Raw genomic sequence first — 27854 nt, 5'->3', positions numbered from 1 at the left:
TATACCCAAAGGACCTAAAATCAGCAAACTACAGTAACACAGTCACATCAACGTTTATAGCAGCTCAGTTCACAATAGCTAGACTGTGGAACCAACCTAGATGCCCTTCAACAGATCAAAGGATAAAGAAACTCTGGTATATATACACAATGGAATACTATTCAGCCATAAAGAAGAATAATATTATGGCATTTGCAAATAAATGGATGGAATTGGAGAATATCATGCTAAGCGAAATAAGCCAAGCTCAAAAAACCAAAAGCCAAATGTTTTCCCTGATAAGTGGAGAATGATATATAATGGGGTTGGGCAGTGGGAAATGAGAGAATAATGGGGGAACTTTAGAATACATAGAAGGAAATGAGAGGGAGGCGGGTATGAAAAAATGGTGGGATGAGACAGACATCATTACCCTATGTACAAGTATGATTTCACAAACAGTATGAATCTACATTGTGTACAACCATAGAAACGAAATGATGTACCCCATTTGTGTACGATGAATCAAAATGAAGTCTGTAAAAAATTAAAAACTAAATAAAAATAAAAAATTTTAAAAAGGTAATAAAAATGTGACATATTTGATAAAGTACAAGCTGTGTTAAAAAAAAAAGAATAAAATGGCACCTGGTTATGGTTAAAAAAAATATGATTCCAATGGGAGGAGTAATAATAAAATGAAACTGGCAGTGAGTTAACTGTTGAAGCTGGATGACAGATAGATAGGGATTATTATACTATTCTCTCTACTTTTGTGTATGTTTGATTTTTTTCATTAAGAAAAAGCTTTTTTTTTTATTTTTGGTAATGAGGATTGAACCCAGAAGTGCTTTACCATTGAGCTACATCCCTAGTTCTTAGTTTATTTTCTGAGACAGGTCTCGCTAAATTACTGAGGGTCTCAGTAAGTTGCTGAGACTGCATATGTCTTACGATCCTCCTGTCTTGGCCTCCTGAGTCAAGTTGCATGTGTCACTATGCCTGGTTGGAAAAGGTAGCTTGGTTTAGAGCAGTCACAGTGAAGACGAAGAGGAAATGTAAGATACATTTTAGAGGGGCTGGAGAGATAGCTCAGTTGGTAGAGTGCTTGCCTCGCAAGCACAAGGCCCTGGGTTCGATCCCCAGTACCCCACCCCCCAAAAAAAGATACATTTTAGGATTACAACTGATATTAGTATCTGATAGACAGAGGCTGAAGGAAAGGCAAAAATTAAGAAAAATATACAGGATTTTAGCTAGACAAAATGGGGAAATCTAGTAAGATGAGAAGATGGGGGGGGTTTCATTTTTCTTGGTGGGAGGATGGGTAGGCAGGGAATTAAAGATTCTGTTTCAGATATGTGAAATCTGGAGAGGACTGTGAGAAATCTAAATAGGTTATCAAAGAGGATCAGCCTAGTGAAGAACCATTATTTGTGAATCCTAGAAAGACAGCTTGGTGAGAAAGCAAATTATCTTGTTGGAACTCCAGACTGCAACAGAAACCTTTGGAGCATTTAGTTCACCTCCCTGCTATGACCATCATGCTTAAAGAAACTAATCCACGCTATCACCCCAATATTGATTCCCAACCAAGGTAGGAGAATTTCCAAAAACACTGGGGTTTATAATTACAGACGTACATCAGAATAGTTTATGGAGATTTAAAACACGTGTATAACCTATTCCAAGGTTACTGATTCTAAGATTCCAGGGTGAGATCAAAGTATCTAAATTTTTTGGAAGTGCTTCAGGTGACACTGATAGGCATCCCTGATTAAGAACAATTATGACAATGATCCAAGATAGTCCTAAGGAAGAACAGATGTATAACAAAATAATCTGAAGATGTGAGGTACAGGGAAGAAGTTAATGGAAAGGGTTAAGATCCATATAATAATAAAGTGTAGGGGTAGATTCATGCATGACTGGGGACCAGAGCCACCCTGAGAATGCCAAATAAGAACTTTGAGTGTCAAAAGCCATTTCCAGATGGCCCTGAACTGGATAAGCTACTCATAGCATTTTAGGAAAGTCTTTTTTTTGGGGGGTGGGGTGGGGGGAATGGAACCCAGTGGCACTCTATCACTGAACAAAATCCCCAGCCCTTGAAATTGTATCCTCCTCAGCCCCTTGAGCTTCTAGATCACAGACGTGCACCACTGCACCCTGCTTAAAACAAACTGTAAAAATTCAGTGGCCTAACCTGGTGCTTGATAAATTCAAGTAAAAGTGCCTTCTCTGAAGCGTCCCTCCTAGAAATAGCTCAATCAAGAAGAATAAGTATCAGAAGCATACAGATAGTGGATCCTCCAAAGCAGCCCTGTCCAATACAACATTCTATGATGGTGGGACTGTTATTTATCTGCACTACTTATTACTGTAACAATTAGCCAGATGTATCTATTAAGCTCCTGAAATGTGATTAAGGGTGATGGAGAAACTATAATTCTAGTTTGATTTAATTTTAATTTATTTAAAGTTAAAAATGCCACAACTAACTAGAGACTACTGCGGTAGGCATCATAGCTTTAAAGGGTACATTCTACCCTTCCCACCTTGTCAATAAGTCACCACAAAGTATAAAACCATGATAAGGAGGCACCATCAGAGGTATACGGCACACACATACAATGCCATCTCAGTCCAAAGTCACTCTTCTATAACTAAGTAAAACAGAGGTTAAATGATCACATTCATCTGTTCAGAACTAGACTTTCAGCTGGGAGTGGTGGCATACAATCATAATCACAGCAACAACTCAGGAGGCCGAGGCAGAGGGATCACAAGTTTGAGGCCAGTCTCATCAATTTAGCGAGGCCTTAAGCAACTTATTTTTCAAAATAAAAAATAAAAAGGGCTAGGGATATGACTCAGCAGTCAACCGTCAAGTGCCCCCTGGGTTCAATCCCCAGTACCAAAAAAAAAAAAAAAAAAAAAACAAAAGAACTAGACTTTCAAAAGACAAAAATGCCCAACTAAAAGAGAAATTTTTAAAAAATTGAGTACAGGACCAAATGTGTTCAATTAATAAATATTAGTCTGAATTTCCTAACAGTTAAGACCCAAATGCTTCACAAACATTTTATTCCAATTAAATAATATTTCAAGAAAAATGTTTCATTTCCATTTCAACTTAAAATGTTTATGCTCAGAACTACTATTTTGTTTAGAAAAATAAAGAATGTACATTATCTCGATCTTTTCTTATCATATTTGTATCTTCCAAAAAATACAAAGAAATCTTCCTGTATGGATTCCTAAAGGGTTTCTTAGAGAATTTATAAAGTACTTACAGATGCATTGTTTCATTTGATTCTCAATATAACCACGTGTAGCTAAGACAGATATTACCCTTATCCTCACTTACACATGAGGAAACTAGCAAGTCAAAGTCTTAGAGCCTTTATGAAAAGGGCCAAACCAGATTTTAAGAGTTATTCGCTTTTCTCCAAGTTCCTGCTCTAACATACACCACACCGTGTATAACCAACTATAATTGCTCACACTGTGAGCAATCCATGATGCCATACTTAATCAAAGGGGTATCTCAAAAGAGAGGGATACTGGGGGTCTAGCTCAGTGGTAGAGTACTTGCACTGCATGTGTAAGGTCCCAGGTTTCAATCCCCACCACCACAAAAATAGTGTGTGTGTGCACACACAATACAGAGTTGGAAGATACACTCTAAAACTGAGACTTTCAAGCAGCAGTTTGAGAAACAAAAAACACAAGATTATCAAAATATTCAATCTGCCTGTAATTGTGAATTATTAGCATCAGTGCTGTTTCTTATTTTGCTCTCAAATATATTTACTATTTCAAATGATTCCTCCCGAAAAAGGTGTGTGGGGGTGTACAGAGGTACTTAAACAGACAGATGAACTGACAGACAAAGCATATGTGGCAAAATGTTAACAACTGATGGATTATGTGAAGGGTTTGCAGATGTTCATTACAAATTCTTGCATCTTTTCTGTAAAATTCCTGTTTGAAATTTTTCAATATAAAGTTTGAGAGAAAAAAATACCTGCTGTCTTTATCTGTTCTTTCATTTATGAGAGGAATCCATCGACTTGTTACCTAAAATGAAAATTAACAAGAGCAAAATCAGGATGTAGATCTTCTTTAAAAAACATTTTGTTCTTAGATCCTTAAAATTCTAAATTGAGGATCAGCTGTGAAAGTGCCCCATTGAAATTGAACTAAATATAATAGGAAAAAAGTCATATATTCATACCTTATCAATAGAATGTTTGTTGTTAACAGCATAAACTATGCAGATGACATTGGCCTAGAAGAAAAAATAACAAATTAATGTCATTTTTAAATAAAAATACAAACATTAGCATTTAATTACCGACTAGTTAACATATTTGGTTTGAAGGAAGAAAAAAATTTAGAGGGGGAAGAAAAGCTTACCCCCAAAAGGAAAATATTCCTAAGGATTCACAACAAAAATACATGCTCAAAATTAGCAACAACAACAAAGAACTGAAAATTCTGGCTAAGTGAGAAAATGAAAAAGCAGACTCATAGGGGCATCACTGTTTTTCCACAAAAACAAAACAAAACAAAACCCAAACAACTATTGTTTTAAACTTACCTGTGATATTTCTTGATGAAGTTGTTCATCACTTTGTTCTGCTTCTACAAATAACAAAAAGTCAAGCTCACATTTTAAACACTTTCATCAAAACCAACAGTCAACCTATAATATATGTGACACCCAACTACTGTCCTTCAAAATGTCATGGTATAACACTAGACAGGGTGGCAAAGACCTGGGTAAGCCAGAAGAAAAAGCTGAATTAAGATAAGGAAGCTGGCTAGTGATACAAGACAAGTCTACAAGAAGGTGGCTGGAGCATGGAAGAGCAGAGGCATTGTGTGATAAATCTAGGCCAGCATCTGATCCAGGGTTAAAAAGGGTCAGGCAAAAGAGATCAGCAACCCAAGATAGAAAACTGAGTGCTTTAAAGTCAGAAGCTGAGACAAAGATTCTATATAATAGGGTTCAAAAAGGCCAGGTGATCAATACAAGCTAATGATCTAGATAGCAGGTAGAAGTAATAATAACCAGGGCCCAGAAGCAAAACCACAGCATGACAATAAAGAATCAAGCACATATTTCTAGCCAGAACTGCTCTCAAAGGGTATACATGACAGAGCTAGGATGAAGCAAAGAATTCAAGAGCAAAGCAACTACTGACTATTAATTCAGATCATCTTAGGTTATATGTTTTCCCCAAAAAGGTCTGTTATCTCTACAAAGAAACTAGATGGTATGTTTTACTATGCTTAAAAAAAAAATGGTTATATCTTTAATATTTTTCCATATGTTGAGTAGCCAACAAGTTAAGGCTTCAATTTTAATAATGAAATAAATCAAATTATGAGGCTATGTGTAAAAGAATAATTCTGCAAAAAAAGCTAGTTATGAGACTTCAATTTCTAGTATAGTGCTGTTCAGCATACATACAATGCAAGCCACATATATAATTGTTAATTTTCTAGTAATTATCTTTTAAAAGGTAGAGATATTAAATTTTTATTTAACCAAAATATAAAAAATTAAAATTTAAAAAATTAAAACTTTCACACAACAGAAAAATTAATGAGATTTTTATTTTTTTTATGCTAACACTTAAAAATCTAGTTGCATTTTACATTTATAGCACTTTGTTTTGTTTTTTGGTATTGAGAATTGAACCCAGGGCTGGGGTTGTAGCTCAGTGGTAAGGTGCTTGCCTAGCATGTTGGAGGCACTTGGTTCAATTCTCATCACCACATAAAAATAAATAAAGGTATTGTGTCCGTCTACAACTAAAAATTAAAAATTAAAAATTAATTGCACCTAGGGATACTCTACCACTGAGCTATATCGCCAGCCCTTTTTTCTTTCTTTCTTTCTTTTTTTTTTTTTTTTTAATTTTGAGAGAGATGGGGTGGGGTTGTAGCTCAGTGGAACAGCACTTGCCTAGCACATGTGAGGCACTTGGTTCTATCCTCATCACTCCATATAAATAAATAAAATAAACATTAAAAAATGTTTAAAACAATTTGAGAGAGGTCCTCACTAAGCTGCTGAGGCTGGCCTCAAATTTGTGATCCTTTTGCCTCAGCCTCCCAACTTGCTGGGATTACAGGCATGGGCCACCATAGCCAACTACAGAACATTTAAATTTTAGAATTGCCATAGGTATTGGACAATACAGTTATAGTGTTTTGTTTTGAAAGTACTTGGAATATCAGTTTATCAGAAGTATTATCAATATATTTATATTCATTTTCTAAAAAGTTCTAGGACAGAACAAAATAATTTAATGAATAAAATGTAAGTAGTATTATGTAGAAAGTTTTTGTTATTAAAAGCGAAACAGATGTGCCTCTAAAATATAAGCAAACTGACAATTGTTTTACTTATTTGTGACAAAGTTTAATGATATGGTTTAGATCTTAAATGTTCCCGGAAGCTCATGTATTGAAGGTTTGATTCTCAATGCAGCAGTGTTCAGAGGTGATTGGATCATGAGGGCTCTGCCTTAATAAATGGTAATATACTTATAGATTCATAGCTCAATGGACTATTGGCTGGTGATAGAAACTTTAGAAGGTATAGCCTAATTGGAAAAGTTAGGTCACTGGGTATGTGCTGTTAAAGGCTGCATTTTATCCCAGACCCCTTCTTCTCTCTTCCTCTCTTCACTTCTTGGCCACATTGAGGTAACCATTTTTGTTTATCATGTGTTTTTACCCTGATGGCATGCCTCATGACAGGGTCGAAAGTAACCTGGTCAAGCAACCACAGACAGAAACCTCTGAAACCAGGAGCCAAAGTATACGTTTATTCCTCTTAAGTTGTTATCTCTGGTATTTTGTCACAGTGACAGAAAGCTGACTAATAAAGCTGACAAAAAACAAATTTAGAATTCAACAAATTCTTAAATTCAGAACTCTTTCTAAATCATAAGAACTTGCCTCAATGGCTGATAACAAAATCGACCCAGAGCTTCTTTCTGCTAACATGCCAACATCAGCAGGGTAAGGACTTGTCTACCACTTGCCATTTACTTTTCCTCCTTACTTTTTATTATTATGGAATCCAATTTAGTATTTTGGGGACAGAGAACTAACAAATAGAGGCTTTTGGTAGGGGGAAGGATGGGGGATACCGATTGTCAGAGATATTAGGAAAAGATTATATACTACAACAGAGAAAAGAACACCTCTCTCTGAACTTTTTTTTTGGTACCAGGAATAGAACCTAGGAACGCTTAACCACTGAGCACATCCCCAGCCCTGTTTATTTATTTATTTTTATTTTGAGACAGGTTGCTAAGTTGTTTAGGGCCTCACTAAAAGGCTGACTTTGAACTTGTGATCCTCTTGCCTCAACCTCCCAAGGTGCTGGGATTATAGGCATGCATCATTGTGCCCAGCCTCTGAGCATTTTTAAAAGCTCAGTAAGACTGTCTTCAGGACTACTGAACTAACTCTAGAGCTTTACTTACAAAAGGACATTCATTACCTGAGTAATCTACAATGTGTGTTGGAACTCTCTCAGGGGTGACATCAGCTGGAATGGTGATTTCTTCTGCCCGAGGAGGAACCTTTTTTGCAAACAAATATAGAAAAGGAAAAATTAGGGGGTATTATCAAACTTGTTATAAGATTATGTAAATTTATTAGTCCCTTGCAAATTCTTATTTTAATGTTTTTAACTTCTCATTTTGTGCTTTATCACAAATGCAAATATACATATGAAAACCATATGATAAAAACATTTTTAATAATAACATAATAAAAACTAAAAAAGTTTTTTTTTTTTTGAAAAAACATGCACATTTCTACCTATGTAGGCAGAGGACATATTAAGGACACTTTATATCTGACATAGACTAAAACAATTTTTAAATTAATTTGGTGTTTCAATCATTTTAAAATACATTGTTTTCATTCTATTTTGTTGAAGGCCTAAGCTACTCTAAAACTGAGGAGCTATGGTAATCCAACACAATATTCAGGAGCTGGAGGTATAGCTAAGTGGTAGAACACTTGCCTAGAATGCATGTGAGGCCATGGGTTCCATCTCAAGCACTGAAAAAAAAACTCCACAAAAAACAACAGTGATATTCAACTTCATCAGTAAATTACCAACTTAACTTCTAGAAGATAACTGGTTGGATGTCTTATATGCCATATGGTTAATAATCTTGGCATACATCTGTAGTTATAGAGAGTCAGGAGGCTGAGGTAGGAAGATTACACGTTTGAGGCCAGCCTCAACTTAGCAAGATTGTGTCTCAAAATGAAAATTTAATAAAAAGGGACTGGAAAGAACCACTGAGCTCAGTGGTAGAGTACCCCTGAATTCAATCCCCACACAGTACAACAACAACAACAAAATTTTGTTTCTCCAAAAGACTTATGATTTTTAAATTAATTAAAAATTTCTTATCCAAGGGCTGGGAAGATAGCTCAGTTGGTAGAGTGCAAGGCCCTGGATTCAATCCCCAGTACAATCTCTTATCCATACTCAAGAGGGCAATGTTAAAACAGTTCTAAACTAAGCTAAATTTTTGCAGAAAATGTGTAGGTAATATACCTCTTTTCCAACTGATTATAAATTAACGTTAATGATTCCACAGATGAAAATATACTTCATTTCTCAAATATTTATTTGACCATCTTATTTAAAGAAGGGGAGCAAAAGAAACAATGAATGGTCATATGGTGGTTGTGGACGTTGAAAACACTACCACAGGAAGTGTAACTCAGTGAGAAAGTGCATGCTCAGCATGTATGAGACCCTGGGTTCAATTCCTAGCACCAAAAAACCTAACACATGATACATCAAATTTCTATCTGAACAATGAAATTACACAGTTATTTCTACCTAAAAAAAAAAGCAGAGAAAGGGTAAATGCAAACTGTGTTACTAATAATATTATGTAAGAAAAAAAAACAGAAATCATTTTCATTCTATTGCACTTATCCCATTCCCCACAACAATATCCTTATTTTTAGCTAGCAGCCCCTCACACTAGAACTTTGAAAATGGAAATAAATATATACTGTCAGTCATACTAAAACCACCTGATTTTTGGTGACACTTCACTATTACTAAGCTCATCTCATTTGAGATTCAAAATAATTATTTGAGATAAGCAAAGGAAGAATGAATTAGTTTTTTTCATTTGTAAAATGAGGTAGGTAGATAAATGTTTTCAAATATGTGTGTCAGAATTCTAGTGGTTCTGAAAAACACTTCAAAGACTGGGCAGTGGAAAACAAGCAGAGACCCAGACTTTTCACCCTAATTTCAACTCACGGAACACTTATCATCTCTTTCATATTTTGGGCTTATGAGTAACATTTTATTTTTAAGAATGAGTTAAAAACCAAAGGTGGAATGTTATCTCTGATAAGTGGATGCTGATAAATAATGGGGGGGGGTATATAAGGGAAGAATGGAGGAATGCTGGATTGTGTAGAGGGAAATGAGGGGAGGGGATGGAGTGGGGGAAGGAAAGATAGTGGAATGAGAAAAATATCATTACCCTATGTTCATGTATAAATACATGAATGGTGTGACTCTACAGCATGTATAACCATAGAAATGAAAAGTTGTACCCCATGTAAATTAATCAAAATGCATTCTGTGAAAATATAAATAAATAAAAATAATTTTTAAATAAAGAAAAGGGAACTAGGTAAAAACTATAAAAATATGAACAAACTTAATTAATAATAAAAAAGAATGAGTTATACACATTAGACAATCTTATTATCTCTTTCAACTCCCATTTTACAGATGAGACAACTAAGGCACCAAGATGACAAATGTCCTAGACAAGTTCAAAGGCAGGAAATGCAAAGGACTTGGTAAACTTAGATCTAGTTGGTTTCTTCTCAGGTATGCCTCTATAAACTAATAAAAAACTTTTAAAAAGTTTCAACTGTTGAAAAGGAAACATTTTTTAAAGCTTCAACTGTTGAAAAGGAAACATTTTTTTAAAGTAGTTTATTTCATTTTAACTTACTTTTTAAAACAATATTTTTAGTTGTAGATGGACATAGTACCTTTCTTTATTTTTATGTGGTGCTGAGGACTGAACTCAGTGCCTCACATGTGAGGCAAGCGCTCTACCACTGAGCTACAACCCTAGCCCCCATTTTAAATTACTTTCGATAAAATTTTTTAAAATTCTAAATATAAAAAAGAAATCAAAATGTTTACCTCTTCTGGAAATTCTTCACTGACCAGAGACATAATGAGTGATGTCTTCCCAACTCTAGCTGTGAAAAGAAAAACCATCACATTAATTAAATTGTTTAGGTTTCTATGTAAGCTCAAATCCATAGAGGAAGTATGTTACTTGTTAACTAAAATCAAAGGCATCCAGATTTAGTACAATATTTAAAAGCAATTTTTTTTTAAATAGTAATAATGCTGGGTGTGGTGGCCCACACCTGTAATCCCAGCAGCTTTGGAGGCTGTGGCAGGAGGATTCCAAGTTCAAAGTCAGTCTCAGCAACTTGGGGAGGTGCTAAGCACCTCAGTGAGACCCTGTCTCTAAATAAAATACAAAATAGGGCTGGGGATGTGGCTCAGTGGTCGAGTGCCCCTGAGTTCAATCCCCAGAACTCCCCCAAAATAGTAATAAATTTGTTTCATATCAATAGTAAAAAACATATTTTTTGAGAGTTATATAAGAATTCATTATATTAAGTTTTACAATTTATTAATGTGATTTCCCAACAGTGAACATTTGAATTATTCTGGAAATTCTTCACTGACCAGAGCCTAACGAGTGATGTCTTCCTAACTCTAGCTGTGAAAAGAAAAATTATCACTTTAAAGAAAGTGTTTGGAAACAATCCAAATGTTTGTTTTTACAAACAATGCTTTAATTAGTATTTTTACAAGATAAATTCCTTGCAGTGGAATTTATCATGCATGATCATTTTTGTTTTTAACAGATATTGTTAAATTACCTCCAAAAAAGAATAAACCAATTTTATATCCTCAACAGAATACCAGTACTTATTTCTTTATATTCCTACATTCTTTCTTTTTGAGTATATTTAAAACAAAAAACATTTCTGTTACATTTTCCATTCTAGCATATTTTAAATATGTAATCTTTAAAATCTTGATTTTTACTCTGAAATTTGACTTTTATTTACATAACTTTCCTGATCGTATAATTACTTTTATTAGACATTCAACTGCTTATCATCTAAATCCTTATGTGATTCCAGAGGAAAACAACCTGCCTAATTAGCCTCTGCAGTAGTAGCAAATTATAGTTTTCAAAAGTCTAAATATGAAATAATAGAAATTTTTAGAGTTAAGAACAATCATAGTCCCTTCCTAGATGACTAAAGGAAAGCACTATAATCAATGGCTAGAACTCAGAAAGGAGACTGAGTACTGGTCAAACCAGCAGAGTCCATGCTGTGAACAACTGAGCACTGGCTGGAGGACAGATTAGATGGTTTAATAGATGTTTTCCAGTTTTGATTTCTACAAACCTTTTCAGCTGACCACGTGAGAAGGGCTGGGCCTTTTTCAAGCGGCTGACAATAAGGTAATACTTCACTGAGTTCTTACCATGTCAGTGAGTTCAGAGCCATGATCACTGAATTACTAGAACCTATGAGCAACACCAACTTATACAGATCTTCACAAAATTTTCAGATATGAAACCTGGGACCTACAGACAGTGATTTTGTTCAAGATCTCACAAAAATATTAGTTACAGATCTATCTACTGATTTCCAAGTCAATGCTCTTTCTCTTATGTAATACTTCCCAAAATATTGCTAATAAAATAATGGTGACCCCTACATCAGCATGCATCACATACATAAACAAATACTGTATAGGGTAATTAAAATATTCATTGATTATGGTGATGTACACCTACAACTAGATTACATCCTAGCTACCCAAAGCTGAGGTAGGAAGATCTCAAATTCAAGGTCTGCTTCAGCAACTCAGGAAGACCTTGTCTCAAAATAAAAAATGAAAAAGGTTGGGGATGTAGCTCAGTGGTAAAGTGCCCTGGGTTGGATCCCTCATACAGCAAAAAAAAAAAAAAAAAGAAAACGGAAGTCATCACTTCTTTGGCAACCAGCAGATCTGGTTCTATTTTACCTTATTGAACTTATTTTGAAAAATTTCAGATTTACAGAGAAATTGCAAAATACAAAGTATTCATGCCTTTTACCCAGATTCCTCACACACTAATGTCGTTTTACCATATTTGTATATCATTTTCCCTCCCTCCCCATCTCTTTATTCGTATCTATTACAAATAGGTATACATAAGACCCTTTGAGAATAAGTATGTCTTCACACATATTTCCTAAAAGTAAGCTTCAATGTATATTGTTAAACAGTGGGAAATTAACCCCTAACACAATACTATTTTTCACACTTTGTCATGTGTTTGACCATGATCCTTTATAAAAAAGGAAAATATTTATGATCCAGGATCAAACATTGCATTTGGTTGTCCTATTTCTTTAGCCTCCATCAATCTGGAAGAATTTCTTATTCTATTTTTTTTGTTTTTCATAATATCAGCATTTAAAATTCTTTTAAATCTTTGGGCAGGAATATTCCAGAAGTGATAGTTTCTCAGTGCATAATAGCAGAAGGCAGTGATGTCAGTCTGCCCCATGAATAGGGATGTTAGCTATGATCACTTGGGTGGTGATGTCTGTGAGGTTTCTCCACAGGAAAGTTATTATTTTTGAACCCAGGGGTGTTTTCTTATTGGTAATTAATAAGTACTGTGGGAGGAGATACTTTGAAACCATGTAAATATCCTGTTTCTCATCAAATTTTTGCCTACTAGTTTTAGCACTCATTGGTAATTCCTGCCTGAAACAAAATGACTATAGTGGTTGCTAGATAGTGATTTTCTTTTCTTTTCTTTTCTTTTAGAAATCGGGGATTGAACCCAGGGGCACCTAATCTCTGAGCCACATCCCCAGCCCTTTTTAAATTTTGAGACAGGGTCTAAATTGCTTTTTTTTTTTTTTTTTTTTTTTTTTAAATGGAGCATGAACCCAGGGCAGGGATACTTTACTGCTGAGCTAAGTCCCCAGTCCTTTTTATTTTTAATTTTGAGACAGGGTCAAACTAAATTGCTTAGTGCCTTGCTAAATTGCTAAGGTTGGCCTCAAACTTACAATTCTCCTTCCTCAGTCTCTCAAATTGCTGGGATTACTGGTGTACACCACCACACCTGGTTAGATACTGATTTTCTATTTCTATTTGCACTTCTATACTACTAAGAATTCTACTCTAAGGAAAAACTTTCCCTTCTGATTCATATATATTTATGGACTCATGGATTTCTATTTTATGGGTTATACTCCACAATCATAATTATTTTGGAGGTTTAAATTGCTTCGTTTTACTTTTTTTTTTCCTGGTACAGAGGAGCTTACCCACTAAGCCACACACCCAGCTCTTTTTTTTTTTTTTTACATTTCATTTAGAGACAGGGTCTCACTGAGTTGCTTAGGGCCTCATTAAGTTGCTGAAGGTGTCTCTGAACTCACAATCCTCCTGCCTCAGACTCCTGAGCCTCTCAGATTATAGGCATGTGCCACTGTGCCTAACCCATTTTACTTTTTTCTTTTTAAATTTTTTCTTTTTTCTTTTTTTGTAGATACAGATGGACAGCATGGGAATGTGGTTCAGCAGTTGAGCAAACTCTTGGTTCAATCCCTGGTACCAAAAAAAAAAAAGAGCAACCGGAGAACTGTAAGTGGTATGCAACAGCTGAGGCAATTTTAAACTTCCAAAATTATTATGCTTAATTTGTTTTTAGTAAAAATTGTTGAAACTTCAAATAACATTAAGGAAGAGTGTGATGTAAAAAAGAATACATCTGGTCTTTGTCCCTGGTTTCTGGTACAGAGCTTCAAAATCTCTTTGAATTTCCTAATGACAGTAGTGTTTTTTGTTAAGAATAAGGAGACCCTTCAGCCATACTTGAGTTCATCCTATTGAGGCAACTCATTTGTGAAGGGGGTTGGTCACCAGAAAAACCAAGACCTCCAAGGATAAAAGAGGGACCAATGCTTGAATTCAACCATATAACAAATGAATTAATCAATTATACCCACGTAACAAGACCCCTATAAAACCTCTGAACATCAAAGTCCAGGAAAGCTTCCTGGTTGGTGAACATATCAATGGACCAAGAAGGTGGTACACCCTACTCTATGGGAAAGAAGCTCAGGATCCATCCTAATCTCTCCCTATGTATCTCTTCATCTGGCTGTTCATTTGGATGATCATAATACTTCCCTGAATTATGTAAGTTGTTCTAGTGAATAACTGAATTTGAGAGGTTATGGGAAGCTCCAAAGTTATAGTTAGTCAGTCAAAAGTGCAGGTATTGTGGTGGCTCCACCTGCACCTAGCATCTGAAGTAAGGGCAATCTTGTTGAGGACTTCATCCTGCAAATTGTAGGATCTGATGCTAACTCTAGGTACAGTTAAAATTTAATTGAATTGTAATACACCCAGTAGATATCACAGAATTAGTGTCAGAACACAAAGAGAATGAAAGTTTTATATTTATAAAAGTAAGTTATGGCTCAAAAAAACTGAAAAACACTGTAACAGAGCTACAGATCTTTTATCCAAAAAGGGTAGTTTGTTTATACACACACACACACACACACAAACACACACACACACACATATAACCCCCCCACATACACATACATGATCACCCCCTGTCTGGACCTAACTAGGAAAAACACTAGAATAACATACTAAGAATATTAACTTATATGTCTACAGGACCCATCTTTTTATGCAGACTCATATTATTAGTTCACTTGATAATTATTTACCTGGTTGTCTCCTAAGTACAAACTTTAGCCGTACATACTACATGGAATATGGAAAATATAAAAAACAGAAAAAATTGCCATAAAAGAGCTATGTTCAACCACTCTATTTAAAAGAAAAGGAAGGGAGAAAAGGGGAGAGGAGGGGAAGAAAGATCTACTTCTCCCATAAGTCTCTAAACATAGCAAGAAATCACGTAGCTCATTGAAGGGCTGGGGTGTAGATCTGAGGTAGAAAAGGAACTTAGCATGTGAGAAGCCCTGTGTTCAATCCCTAACACCAAAAAAAAAAAAAAAAAAAAAAAAAAGACATGCATTCTTAAGATAGTGTTGTGCCTGTGTTAACACCTGCACAACCCTCCAACACATCACCAGTGGTTTCCTGAAGGGTTTCCTGAATCTTCCTGATGAAAATGGGATATTTCCTACCAGCTATTAAGTATTTCCAGGAAGATTAAGGAATAACTATTTCACTATCACCACAGGAAAATCCTCAAGGACAGAGAATATGTCTTTCTTGTTCACTCCCTCACTCCCAGGAAATCACAAGGTAGTTGGCACTTGGTAAAATGCAGCTGCACAGCTTAGTGGTTAACAGCACAGATTTGAAAGAGTGGTTTATTAACTCGAAGGCAAAGAGGATAATGAAATCAGAAGAGAGCTTCAGTTGATTAGTAGCAACTTTTTTGTTTGTTTATTTTAAAACTTTGAGACTAGGTCTTGCTGAATTGCTGAAGCTGGCCTTGACCTTGTGATCCTCCTGGTCTCAGCCTCCTGAGTTGCTGAGACCACAGACATGTGCCACTGTTCCTGGGGACAGGTAACACTTTAATTTCTTAAGTTAGGTGATAGGTATTTGTTCTTATTATTTTGATGATACATTCATGAAGAAAGAAAAGAAAAAGAAAAAGAACACAGGCTTTAGAATGAGACAGAATTAGACCAAAAATCTTAGTTCTATCACTTATTAGCTGTGTTTTCTGGGAAAAGGCATCAAGTATCAGTTTTTTCAACTATAAAATTTAGTACTGACAACCCTCATAGAATTGTTAAGGGGATTAATTAAGATGACAGGTATATAATGCTTAGTACAATAACTAGCAAACATTAAGTATACAAATGAACCTGGAGGCAGGGGGACTACAAGTTCAAAGCCAGCCTCAGCAACTTAGTGAGATCCTGTCTCTAAAAAATATATTAAAAAGGGATGGGGATGTGGTTCAGTATTAAAACATCACTGGGTTCAATCCCTGGTACCAAAAACAAAACAAAACAAAAAAAAAGTATACAAATGAACTGCTTAATAATACTTCTTGTGATGATGACAAGTTTGAATTAAGAGAGTTAAGTGAGCAGTTGCTTGGGCCAAAATATCTGGATTCCGGAATCAGCTTTTCACCATTATCAGTAAGACCCTGAGTGGTCACTGACTCTCTTTAGGCCTCAATTTTCTCTTCAGTTAAATCAGTTTAAGAAAAAAAATATTTGGACTGCATGTCATCTAAATGCTTATATGTTTTATTAGCACACCTAGAAAACAGGTGTGTAACACAAGAAAAAGTACACATTATATTAGGTAAGTATAGTACTCTACAAATGAGAGATGCATCCACAAATTGTGTGTTTTATCATGTATGGAAAAGTTATTTGGCAAGACCATTCATCTATCTATAAGAACAAAGTAGGACTCAATAAGCCAATGCAGGGCTCAGGAATTTCTAGAACTTGTTGACTTAAATACAACATTTCAAAGCCCTTTTTCCTCATATAACTCCCTTCATAATGCCTTTACTTAAAGTTCCAGCAATCTTAAACCTTCAGATAGCTCAAGGTAGTATTTCTTTCAACTTCCATAATATCTATCCTAATTCCACATGATTATGCATAACAGAAGATATACATCTCTACATTCTTATCTCTGATCTACTATGTTAAGAATGGGGAAAATGAAGCAGACATTCAATAATTCAGATGCTCCTTGGTAACCAAGAGGAGAAAATCAGTCCCACTCTTGGTCCTTGAGAAATCTGCCTACCTTAACAACCATAAGATCTTTTTTTAAAGTTTATTCTAATCCGTTATATATGACAGTAGAATGCATTTATGCATTTTGATAGATCATATATAAATGGAGTATGATTTCTTATTTTTCTGATTGTACATATTGTAGGATCACATTGGTCATGCAATCATATATGTATATGAGGTAATAATGTCTGTTTCACTCTATTATCCTTCCTACCCCCAATCCCCTTTGCCTCCCTTCACTCTCCTCTACCTAAAGTAACTCTACTCTTCCCTTACACACCCACCCCTGGCCCCTATTGTGAATTAGCATCTACATATCAGAGAAAACATTCAGCCTTTGGTTTTTTGGGTTTTTGGCTTATTTTGCATAGCACAATATTCTCCCAACTCCATCCATTTACCAGCAAATGCCATAATTTTCTTTCTTCTTTAAAGCGGAGTAATATTCCATTGTGTATCTATATATATATATATACACACCACATTTTCTTTATCCATTCATCTGTTGAAGGGCACCTATGTTGGTTCATATTATGAGCTGAGCTGCTATAAACACTGCCATGGCTGCATACTGTAGTACACCCCTAAGATCTTGATTCTTCACATAATATCCTTTTCAGAAATTTTGCTGGGCTGGGGACATGGCTCTGTGGTAAAGCACTTGCTTAGCATATGTGAGGGCCTGAGTTCAATCCTCAGCACAACTAAAAAAAGAAAGAAAAAAAAAAAGAAATTTTGCTTATGTCCCACCACTCTAAGGTCCTCACCAGTTTCAGAAGAACCTACAGTTTAAACTACAGTTCCAAAAGGCTACACCGTATTTAAAGTTAAGTGAATTGCCTACAATAAAAGGTTACTAGTTTCCTAGAAAGTGATAGATTTACTGCTCCTTCATCCAAATTGCTCAGGAACCTCTAGCAAAATTCAGTCTTGCAACAGGTATTCCATGTTATCTTCAAAGTCCCTTCCCTCTCTATGACCCTTAAAACTCAACCATTCTTCCTCATCTCTCTTCTTTTTATTTTCAGTGTTGCAAACACCCTGTTTATTCTGCAAACAAGGTTCAGAAATGTACAGACACGATGCGCATGTTGGGAACGTGGGGTGGTCACGTCACACAGCAGGCTGCCTCTGCTGTGCTGACCAACGGTCAGGACTCTGGTCAGCAGGAACTACATCGCCCAGTCTCCTCCGGAGGGCAGGCGTCAATCCTTAAGAACCAGGGGCGCCTTCACCTGGTCGGCACCTCCTTGCTGCTGAGCGCCTCTACGATGGCGCGGGCAAACTCAAAGCTGGTCCCGGGGCCCGCAGCTAGTGAGGATCAGGCCGTCCGGCTCCACGTGGCTCTCCGAATAGCTGTAGTGTCTCCTCCCGTTCATCATTTTGTCTCCTGCAAGTGGGTGCGTTGTAACTTTGCTTCCAAAACCTATTTCATAAGCCAAAAGAGCTGTAGGACCTGCACAGATGGCGCCTATGAGGCCCTTCCTGTTCTCCTGCTCCTTCAGGATCTCCCTCACATCAGCAGACTCAAATAAACTCTGTGCACCCAGATTACCTCCTGGTAGAACCACCACATTGTATGGTCCCTGCTTCCGAGCAACTTCAAGACTGGCATCAGGACAAATGACAACATCACGGCTACATCGTACTGGGTCTTTTCCAGACAGACCCGCAATGGTGACCTTAATTCCAGTTCATCTCATGACATCTACAGGGATGACTGTCTCCATTTCCTCTGCTCTTTTGGCCAGGATGACCAGGGCTCTTTTTGAAGTCATTTTGATGTATGTTTTAAAGCCCAGCGGAGCGAAGGCTGCTCCCTCATCTCTCTGCTTAACACATTATTAGAACAAATTTTTTCCTGATCATAGTCTCCTGCTTTTCACAAATACCCGCTTTGTCTTCAGGAATATTTTCAGAACAGAAAGACCAACATTTATTTGGAAATTCAGATTTCTTTGCAGTTCAGTTCATTAGTCTGAAGGGTAGGTCTGGCTGCCTGAGCAGCAGCAGTCTCCTGCCAAAGTACAAAGCTGCCATCAGGTCTATCCCAACAGCGCAGGTCTCAGAGATAAGGGAGTAGACATTGTGAAGAACAAAACAAACAGCTTTACTATGCTTGAAGATCTGAACATACAGGACAGTGGCACCAAGACTGGGGATAATTCACTGTAAGTTATTTCTGTTGTTATGGGGTTTTGTTTGTTTGTTTTTTGTTTTTGTGTGTGGTTTTTTTTTTTTTTTTTTTTTTGGTAACTACCTTTTAAAATAAAAAAAGGCATGATATTTTTATTTATTTATATTTTGCCTCATCTGGAAAAGAATTTGAGGCAATTTAACACCCACCACAACATAAAAATTCTATCTCATTTGTGAAGTAATTGTACAATAAAAGACTTTTTAAAAAAATCAGAGAACACAGCTGCATGCAATGGCATACATCTAAATTCCAGATATTCAGGAGGCTGATGCAGAAGTATCTCAAGTTCAAGGTTAGCCTCAGCAATTTAGGTACTGAGCCAGATACTGTCTCAAAATTTAAAAAAATAAGAAGAAGGAGTAAGGCACAGTGGTGCCTGCCTGTAATTCCAATGACTAGGGAGGCTGAGGCAAGATGATTGCCAGCCCCAGCCACTTAGTAAGGCAGTAAGCAACTTATCAAGACCCTGTCTCAAAATTAAAAATAAAAATGGCTGGGGATGTAGCTCAGTGTACAGCACTCCTGTGTTCAATTCCCAGTGCTAAAAATTTAAAAATCAAAGAACATGAATCTTCCACATAAAGAGTGATTTCCTTTGTTAAAAAAGTTCAAAATTAGAGCAAGAGAGGTGGATTACAATGAACTTAAGAAAAGATAAGTACATTTCATCAATATAATTTTCCTTTTTGGAGGGCAGTGAAATGATAGTTACTTTAATGAAGGAGTACAAAGATGTAATTTAGTTAAGAAATACTCAGTGAATCTAAACTAGGGCTTTTTGTTTCCCTTAAGGCCTACCTATAACCCTAAGACTACCAAAGAAAAAAATGTAGCAGTATGCTTAGAATTAAAATAGGCCACTTTCAAGCTAATTTTAATTGAGAAGTACCCTAAAGATAATAAAAACATTTTAGACTATCAAATTTTAAAACCCATGTAAGTCAGTCTACAATCAAAAACAAGGTTCCTTAACAATGGCAGTATAAAGACTGCATATTTTTAACTGTTCCAGAAAAAAAATCATTTCCATAAGGGTATAAGAACCCAAGGACTTCTTAAATTATTATACTAATTAAAGGTTATATTTAACATAAAGATTATAGTACAAACATAAGCATATTTTATAATAAAATCTATAATTTAATATAAATAAAAATTTATGACAAAATATAAAGTACACTATAATTTTATTTGAAGTAAATACTTGATATAAGCATTAATATTAATGTGGAGAACAAAAAACTATTCTTTCTTAGCCAGTCCTTTAATGTTCTCTATTTCTTATATTTTGCCTAAGAAATACTGAAGTGATCTACTAAAAGCAAGGCCACAATTACAACCAAGGACAGAGATCTCTGATTCATCCAGTTCAATACCACATGCTACAGTTGAGACTCCATGCTTCTAAGTAGGTCATCCATGAAAAACAATTCATTATTATAGAACAAATTATCCAGATTTATCCAGTCTACAAATTCCTTTGTCTTTTCATCATATCTTGTAAGCATCTAGTTCCAAAGGACAGCCAATTCCTGATAATCATGAAGCAGAAATAACATCCTGAGGTCCAATTACCACCCTATCAGCCATATTGTCTATTTTTCTTGCTAACAAACATCTCTTGCTATACCAAGTGGCAAAAGAACTTACTCCGCCTCTTTATTTGTTTCTTTATTAAGAAGCATTGCCAGCCCTTCCTAAGTTACTGTAATTAGAATATATGGAGGAGGCAAGGGTGACTATGGAGTTATATTTGTAACTAGTAATCTTTAATATTTGTAGAAGGAAGATTTCACTGATCATATGCAGATGATGTGGACTGCAGGACAAAGGCTGTTCCACTGCTACAACCTATCCCTCTCCTTCAAACCAGATCAACACTAGGGCCCAGCTGGAACAAAAAGACAGTAGAAAGCAGGTTTCAAGTCAGGTGTTAGGATGATATAGAAGACTCTATGTATAGAACAGACTCTATGCAGAATGAACTCTATGTATTCAAACATCCTGAGCCACAGAATATCATCTAGGTACACTGGGTGTAAACACGTACAATTGAAACTGGAACAGTTTAATCTTTAAATATCATTCCCACAAAGGTCAGAATGGAAAGCAATAAGGCTTTAAAATTACCTTAAAAAGGCTTTTTCCCCCTAAAATAAATGCCAGCTTATACCGAAGTCTCATATCTAGCTTATACCTAAAGAATCATTCCCCAACCACTTCCATACTCTAGAATAGCCTCTGATGTTTCAAGGAAAAGCTAATCTCTTGGCAAAGATTAGAATTTCTGGCAGCCAAGATATGAACTAGACATGGCACTGTCATCGTAACTCACTGCTCTACTTTCACTGCCAGAACACAGGAATCTCACAGACAAAGCCAATCTAAGGGGCTGGGATTGTAGCTCAGTGGTATAGCACTTGCCTAGCAAGAGCAAGCACAAGGCCCTGGGTTCAATCCCTAGCACCACAGGGGACACCCACACACACAGAACACAAAAGCTAAGGATACAAAATAAGAGAAGTGGATGAATTCTACCTCTTCAGATCATAACAATGACCACATGAACCTGGATCTAAAAAAGGAGAATGATGCAGAAGGTAGAGGGAAATAAGGAATTTTAAAAAGGGGGTCTCATGAAAATAGAATGGAGACCAGTAGAGGAAGGAAGGGTGGGAAAGGGAGGAACTGTGAAATGAAATAGACCAATTTATTTATTCTATGTGCATGTATAAATGTACTCCAATGAATCCCACTTTATGAACAATTATAATGCACCAATTAAAATAAATAAATAAATAGAAGGAAATCCAGTAAAACAGAGGAAGGGAACCAGGAGGAGGGAGAAGAGGAGAGAAAGGGGAAGTACTGGGGAATAAAATAGAACATTACATGCATTTATGATTTTGTCACAATGAACCCCCACAATTATGTATAAATTGTAATGCACTAATAAAAGTATAAAATACGTGGTGGTGCACACAAGTAATCTCACTGGCTAGCGAGGCCAAGTCAGGAGGATCGCAAGTTCAAAGCCAGTCTCAGTAAAATCGAGGTGCCAGGTAACTCAGTGAGACCCTGTCTCTAAATAAAATACGAACACAGCTGGGGATGTGGCTCAGTGATGGAGTACCCTTGGGTTCAATCCCTGGCAACCCACCGCCCCGACTGCCCAAAAATATAAAAGAGAAAAAAAAAAAAAGGAAGGTGAATGATCACATTTTTATGAATGAGAGGAGTGGTTTGGAAAAAAGGAATTCATTCATTCAACAAATACTTAAGTGCCTACTTTGTGCAGGTTTGTTCTAGCTGCTGGGGAAATAGCAATAAACAAGACAAATCCCAAGCCCTCATGAAGCTTTCTTTTGAGAAACAGGAGAGCTAATGAATAAATACATACGGTAATGAGGATATTGCCTAAATCAGGGCCTTCTTGTAGAGAAATCAAGGAAAGAGAGTAGCATGAGGTGAAGCAAAGGCAAGATTGTTAAGGGCCTCGTAGACCTGCATTTTAAAAGTTTGGACTTAGTATTCTAAGTGAAAGTAGAAATCATTATAGAATTTTAAAAGTGGGTAACAAGATCTGAGATATTTTTTGAAGATGACTCTGCTTGCTTCAGGAAGAATGAACGAAAGTAGGAGGGAGATCAGTTGAGATAATTGCAGAAGTCTAGGCCTCAACAACTGAAGCTTGAACTAGTTTGGGAAGTTGAGGAGATAAATTAATATAAGACAAACCGGGTTAGAGGTACCAGATACTTTGGAAAACAGAACAATGGTTCCATTTTCTTAATAACTTTTACCAGTAGAAAACAAATATATTTCAACTTAATTTAAAAACAAGTCTTCATTAATCTACTCATGTAGCAACATGATTTAGATAAAGGGTAATACAGTGTTTGCTAATTCTACTGTAACAAGGATATCTGTTAAGTTTACTAAAGAGAATCTAGTTAAGTATAAATTCTAGCCAACAAATTGACCATGAAAAGTCATGCCCTGAAGAACTAAGTTCTGTGTGAGGGTATTTTTAAAGATTTTTAAAATTTTATTTTGGCTTGAAAATAGTAAGGGACTTTTGGTCTGGTCTGAATAGCATTTGCTATGTTCAATAATTAAGCTAAGATACTAAATTTAAGACAGTTTCACTTTCTCTTCAACAAACCTAAAATGTATAGACAGAAATTTCTTTGATCTAAGCACTAAATTAATTAAGCAATTAGCATTAAAGCCTGGATGGATCAGAAGTGGACCAAAAAAAGATCCATTGCACCTCAACAATGCAGTAGAATGGTTTAGCTCACAGAATGCTGAAAGTACTCATAACTATTTCAAAACTTCAGTGAATGAAGTTGCTACTGCATGGTTTTCAGGGACAGAAATTGGCAGCAATAAAATGTAAGAAAGTGATACAAAGTGAAAGAATAAGCTTTAAAACAATAATATCAGGGCTGGGTTTGTAGCTCAGTGGTGAAATACTTGCCTAGCACATGTGAGGCTCTGGGTTCAATCCTCAGCAACACATAAAAATCAAATAAATAAAATAAAGGTATTATGTCCATTTACAACTAAAAGTATTTTTAAAAATAAATAATACCAGAAAGAATGCTCCTTTTTCTGTACTTTTCTGTTCCCCTCACTTAACCATCTTAAAACAACTGAAAACTATGCTTAATCAAGTAAGCAAGTGATAACTCAAATTCCAAATTCCTACCACTGTTTTCTAATATTAGTGGTACAGATAAATTCATGTATCAGATCAGTATTAAAATAGCTTTGGTCACACTTAAAGAACTAACAGCTGACAAATACTTACATTCAATCTCAAAAAATAAAGCCTCAAACATTTTCCCCAAAAATACCAGTCTTTAGAATGACTAAATGAAATTATCAACTTTAATTAAGTGTACTCTATTTCTAATATTTTAAAATACGGATATTTACATTTATTTATTTATTTATTATGTTCTAAAGCTTTTGGTACCAACCTCTTAAGGAAAGTGTCATCTTCAAAAACTAAGACTTTTGTGTCAAGTTTCTCCTTGTAACCAGAAAACTCTCATATATAGTTTTATCAACTCTCTTACTTGCTTTCATTTCTATAGAAGTCAGATTGTAATTTTTGTGCAAACTTCTAAATTATTTTATGTATTTCTAAATAAACACCTTTAATTTTTAAGATAAATGTTCAAAGGCTGACAATGTATCTTATATATATTAACATTTCTATTTAGATCTTTTATATACTAACAATATGGAATTGCTTCCTATATTCAAAACTAAAACCAGGACCCTTTCCTCCTAGTGCTGGGGGCTGAACCCTAGGCCTTATACATGCTAGGATGCTAGGCAAGCAGTCTACCACTGAGCTACATCCCCAGTCAGGGTCTTCTTTTTCTAAAAATTAGCATAAAAATTCTTATACTATAAACCCATTTCATGTTACAGTTAAGGATTAGCTTTTTAAGCAAGTCATCTACTCACTTTCACTAATCTTGCTCCAATGCATCCACATGAATCCTATGTTAAATAACACTTTTCTGAAATTTGTCAAGAAAGTAGATGAAAAATACAGATTAACATATAGTTATAATCTAAAAATTAACTGGAAACTAAACAGTAAACTATGGCTAAGCTTACTTCCAAATTCTGATTCTAAAGGAAGGTATCTCCAAACAGCAGGTGAATAGAAATTTCAGTGAACATCGAAGAGAGTGAAAGTGTGTTAATTTGGGGGCATGCATGGCAGCGACCTGAAAAATGTAGTAAGGTTTAGAAAAAAAAAAAAAAAAAAAAAAAAAAAAAAAGCTTCAAATCAGCAATGGCAGCCACACACCTGTAAACCCAGAGGGTCGGGAGGCTAAAGGAAGATCACAAACCAGCCTGAGCAATCTGCCAAGGCCCTAGCAACTTGATGAGACCTTTTCTCAGAAGAAAAAATAAAAAGCGTGTAGCTCAGTGGTTAGGCACCCCTGAGTTCAATCCCTGCTACAAAAAATAAATGTGTAAAAAAGCAATAGCAGAACATTAACTAATGATCCAAAAACCAAACAAATCCAGCCCTCCCTGGTCTATTTTCTTTTTATTTCTGTTCTAGCAATTGTAACTCGCACAGTGGTATTAAGAAGTTCCTGCGGCCAGACGCGGTGGCACACACCTGTAGTCTCAGCAGCTCAAGAGGCTGAAGCTGAGGCTGAGGCTGAAGCAGGAGGATAGGGAGTTCAAAGCCATCCTCAACAATTTAGGCCCTCAGCAGCTCAGCGAGGGGAAGAGGCTCAGTGCCCCTTGGGTTCACCCTGGTACTACAAAAAAAAAAAAAAAAAAGTACCTACTGTTCTATCTACATGTCAGTGAGCAGAAGCATCTCTCCTTCATTATATCGGCAATCGGCAAAAGGAGAAATCTAAGACTCTGGGGGTGGGGCGGGTCTTGTGGTCTTATGTATATGTATCTGTTGGAATCTTGTATGCCTGCTGTTATTTATAAATTAACTATCGAGTAGTTATGGAATAAATAATGGTTAAAAAGGAGGGCGAATTAGGTTTAAGGCTAACAATCACTGACTCAACTAACGGATTCTCCCCAGATAATTATTATTTATTGAGTACTTGTATAACGTGAAGTTGAAAGTGAATTTCTGAGGAAATATCGCGAGTACCAGGAGTTACTCCAATACAAAGCCCAAGTATCGCTAAGAAACGCCTCCTCCTCCGCCACCACCCCGCCCTAGGGATCGAACACCAGGACCTCACGCGTGTTAGGCAAGTGCTCCACCTCTGAGCTAAACTACATGCCCAGCCCAACGCTCTATCTGAGTGTCAATGCACCGAGGAAGCGAGGACCGCGAGCGCAAAAACATCCAGAGACCTGACCTTGCCCACAAGTCGAATAGTTCTGCACCCTCCCTCTAGCTTCCCGGGGAGTCGGTTCCCGCAATCCCAATTGGTTAGTCTGCTGTTCCAGCATCTGCCAGGCAGTGACTGACAAGGGAATCTCCACAGAAGACGAGAGGGTGAAAGGAGGCAGCCTGGGAAACGGTGAGGCCCAGGAGGAAAGGACGCGAGGAGGAACAGGATGAGAGGACCTTCGGAGGGATGAGGTCGGGCGTTAGGGGATAAAGGAGAAAAGGCTTGAGAGGAGCACTGGGGGGACAGGAAGGAGAGGTCTGGGGAGGGCCCAGGTGCGGTGAGAGGATAAGGGCCGCCGGCGGGCACCCGAGAGGTTAGAGCGAAGGAGCTGGGAGGCCTGGTGGCACGGAGGGACAGCCGTGCTGCGAGGGACGAGGAGGGCAAGGGCTGAGGCAGGGGAAGGGCAAGGGCGGCCGCGGACTCACGTTCTCCCACCAGCAGGATCCGCACGTCTTTCTTCATGTCGGCGGCTCGCAGGGGCCGTGCTTGGCCCGCACGCATGGAGTGAACTACTCCGGCCAAGAGTGCCCACCCCACCGCGCCGTTCTCCCCACGCTGCCAGCGCCACCTGCCAGCCTCTCCAGCCGCTCTGCCCGAGCCTTGGCCGCCGGGACCCGCCGCACCGCCTCCTGGACTGCCTCCCCGCTCGGGAGCCGGGACAGCGCCAGCTCCGCCCCTCCCGCTCCGCGGGCGGTGGCGGCAGCGCGGACGACGGCATGCGGCGAGGGACATGCGCTTTCGGAATGCAAACGCTCCGCATGCCTGAACAGCGCCCCAGCCGTCAGACTTGCGGTAGCGCGGGAACAGGGAGCTTAGCCCACCCTCATCTGGACACAACCGCCAGGGATACTCTTTGGTTCCGAAATTTGAGTAGCAGATCCCTGGTCTAACCCTACGTATTCTACAGAAGAGGGAGCTGAGAATTACCTTATCCAAGGTCACATAGCTAGAGCTTGGCAGTGACTCAGAGCCAGGTTCTTGCCCCAGGAGGGCAGCGATCTGTCCACCTGGTTTTTAGGTATATGCCCACCTTGTTAAACATATCCCTCAGATATGATTGAATGGGATGAGTGGCTCCCAAGGTCTGACCCTGTACACTACCCAGAGCCCATCACTGTAGCTGCTTTTTACCTTTGTGTCTATAAGATATGATTATAAAATAATGTTAGTCTTTATGCTGAACAGACGGTGGCGCACACCTGTAAGCCTAGTAGCTCAGGAGACTGAGGCAAGGAGGATTCCAAGTTCAAAGCCAGCCTTGGCAATTTAGCGTGGCCCTGAGCAACTTAGTGAGTCCTTGTCTCAAAATAAAAAATAAGAAATGGGCTGGGGATGCGACTTAGTGGTTAAGCACCCCTGGGTTCAATCTTCGGTACCAAAAACAAACAAACAAAAAGACCAATTTTTTATGTAACCAAACTAAGTGGCTTTCTTCTATGTGGTTTATTTTATTTCATTTTATTTGATACCAGGGATCATTGAACCCAAGGGCGCTTAACCACTGAGCCACATCCCCAGCAAACCACCCCTCCACACACATCCACACTTTTTTTGAGACAGGGTCTCACTAGGTTGCTTACAACCTCATCAAGTTGCTGAGACTGGCTTTGAACCTGTGATCCTCCTGCCTCAGCCTCCCAAGCCGCTGGGATTACAGGTGTTTACCACTACGTCAGGCTCTATAGTTTATTATATTGCAGGGTCCTCTAATACTTCTCTTGACTAGGATAATGCCAGACACATAAGTGGCACTGGATAATGAACTGTAACTGATTTTTCTAACACTGCCTTAAATTTTCTCCTGACCCTCTTCACCGAGGGGAATTTGTTACTACATCCCTAATACTTGG

General features: G+C 37.4%; 1 protein-coding gene and 1 pseudogene across 9 annotated transcripts in view; both read right to left on the bottom strand.

Moving 5' to 3' along the window:
* RHOT1 (ras homolog family member T1) overlaps nucleotides 1-26751 on the bottom strand; it is a 62148-nt gene extending 35397 nt beyond the window's left edge. For all 8 annotated transcript variants that reach the window (XM_079130445.1, XM_079130447.1, XM_079130450.1 and 5 more), the window contains exons 1-6: nucleotides 26430-26751; nucleotides 10223-10281; nucleotides 7511-7592; nucleotides 4586-4629; nucleotides 4220-4273; nucleotides 4010-4062 (exon numbers count right to left, since the gene is read on the bottom strand). In XM_079130445.1, coding sequence (XP_078986571.1) covers nucleotides 4010-4062; nucleotides 4220-4273; nucleotides 4586-4629; nucleotides 7511-7592; nucleotides 10223-10281; nucleotides 26430-26736 — 599 coding nt within the window. In that variant the 5' untranslated portion in view covers nucleotides 26737-26751. The remainder of the gene's footprint in view (nucleotides 1-4009; nucleotides 4063-4219; nucleotides 4274-4585; nucleotides 4630-7510; nucleotides 7593-10222; nucleotides 10282-26429) is intronic.
* Nucleotides 17174-19128, bottom strand: LOC306655849 (Parkinson disease protein 7 homolog; annotated as a pseudogene). The gene has a single exon. The product of its transcript is annotated as a Parkinson disease protein 7 homolog (transcript).
* Nucleotides 26752-27854: the final 1103 nt, after the last annotated feature.

Source organism: Sciurus vulgaris, assembly GCF_902686455.1.
Source record: "Sciurus vulgaris genome assembly, chromosome: 3".
NCBI lineage: Eukaryota > Metazoa > Chordata > Mammalia > Rodentia > Sciuridae > Sciurus > Sciurus vulgaris.
Note: the sequence above shows the minus strand (reverse complement) of the source record. Positions and strands in the feature narration are given on the sequence as shown.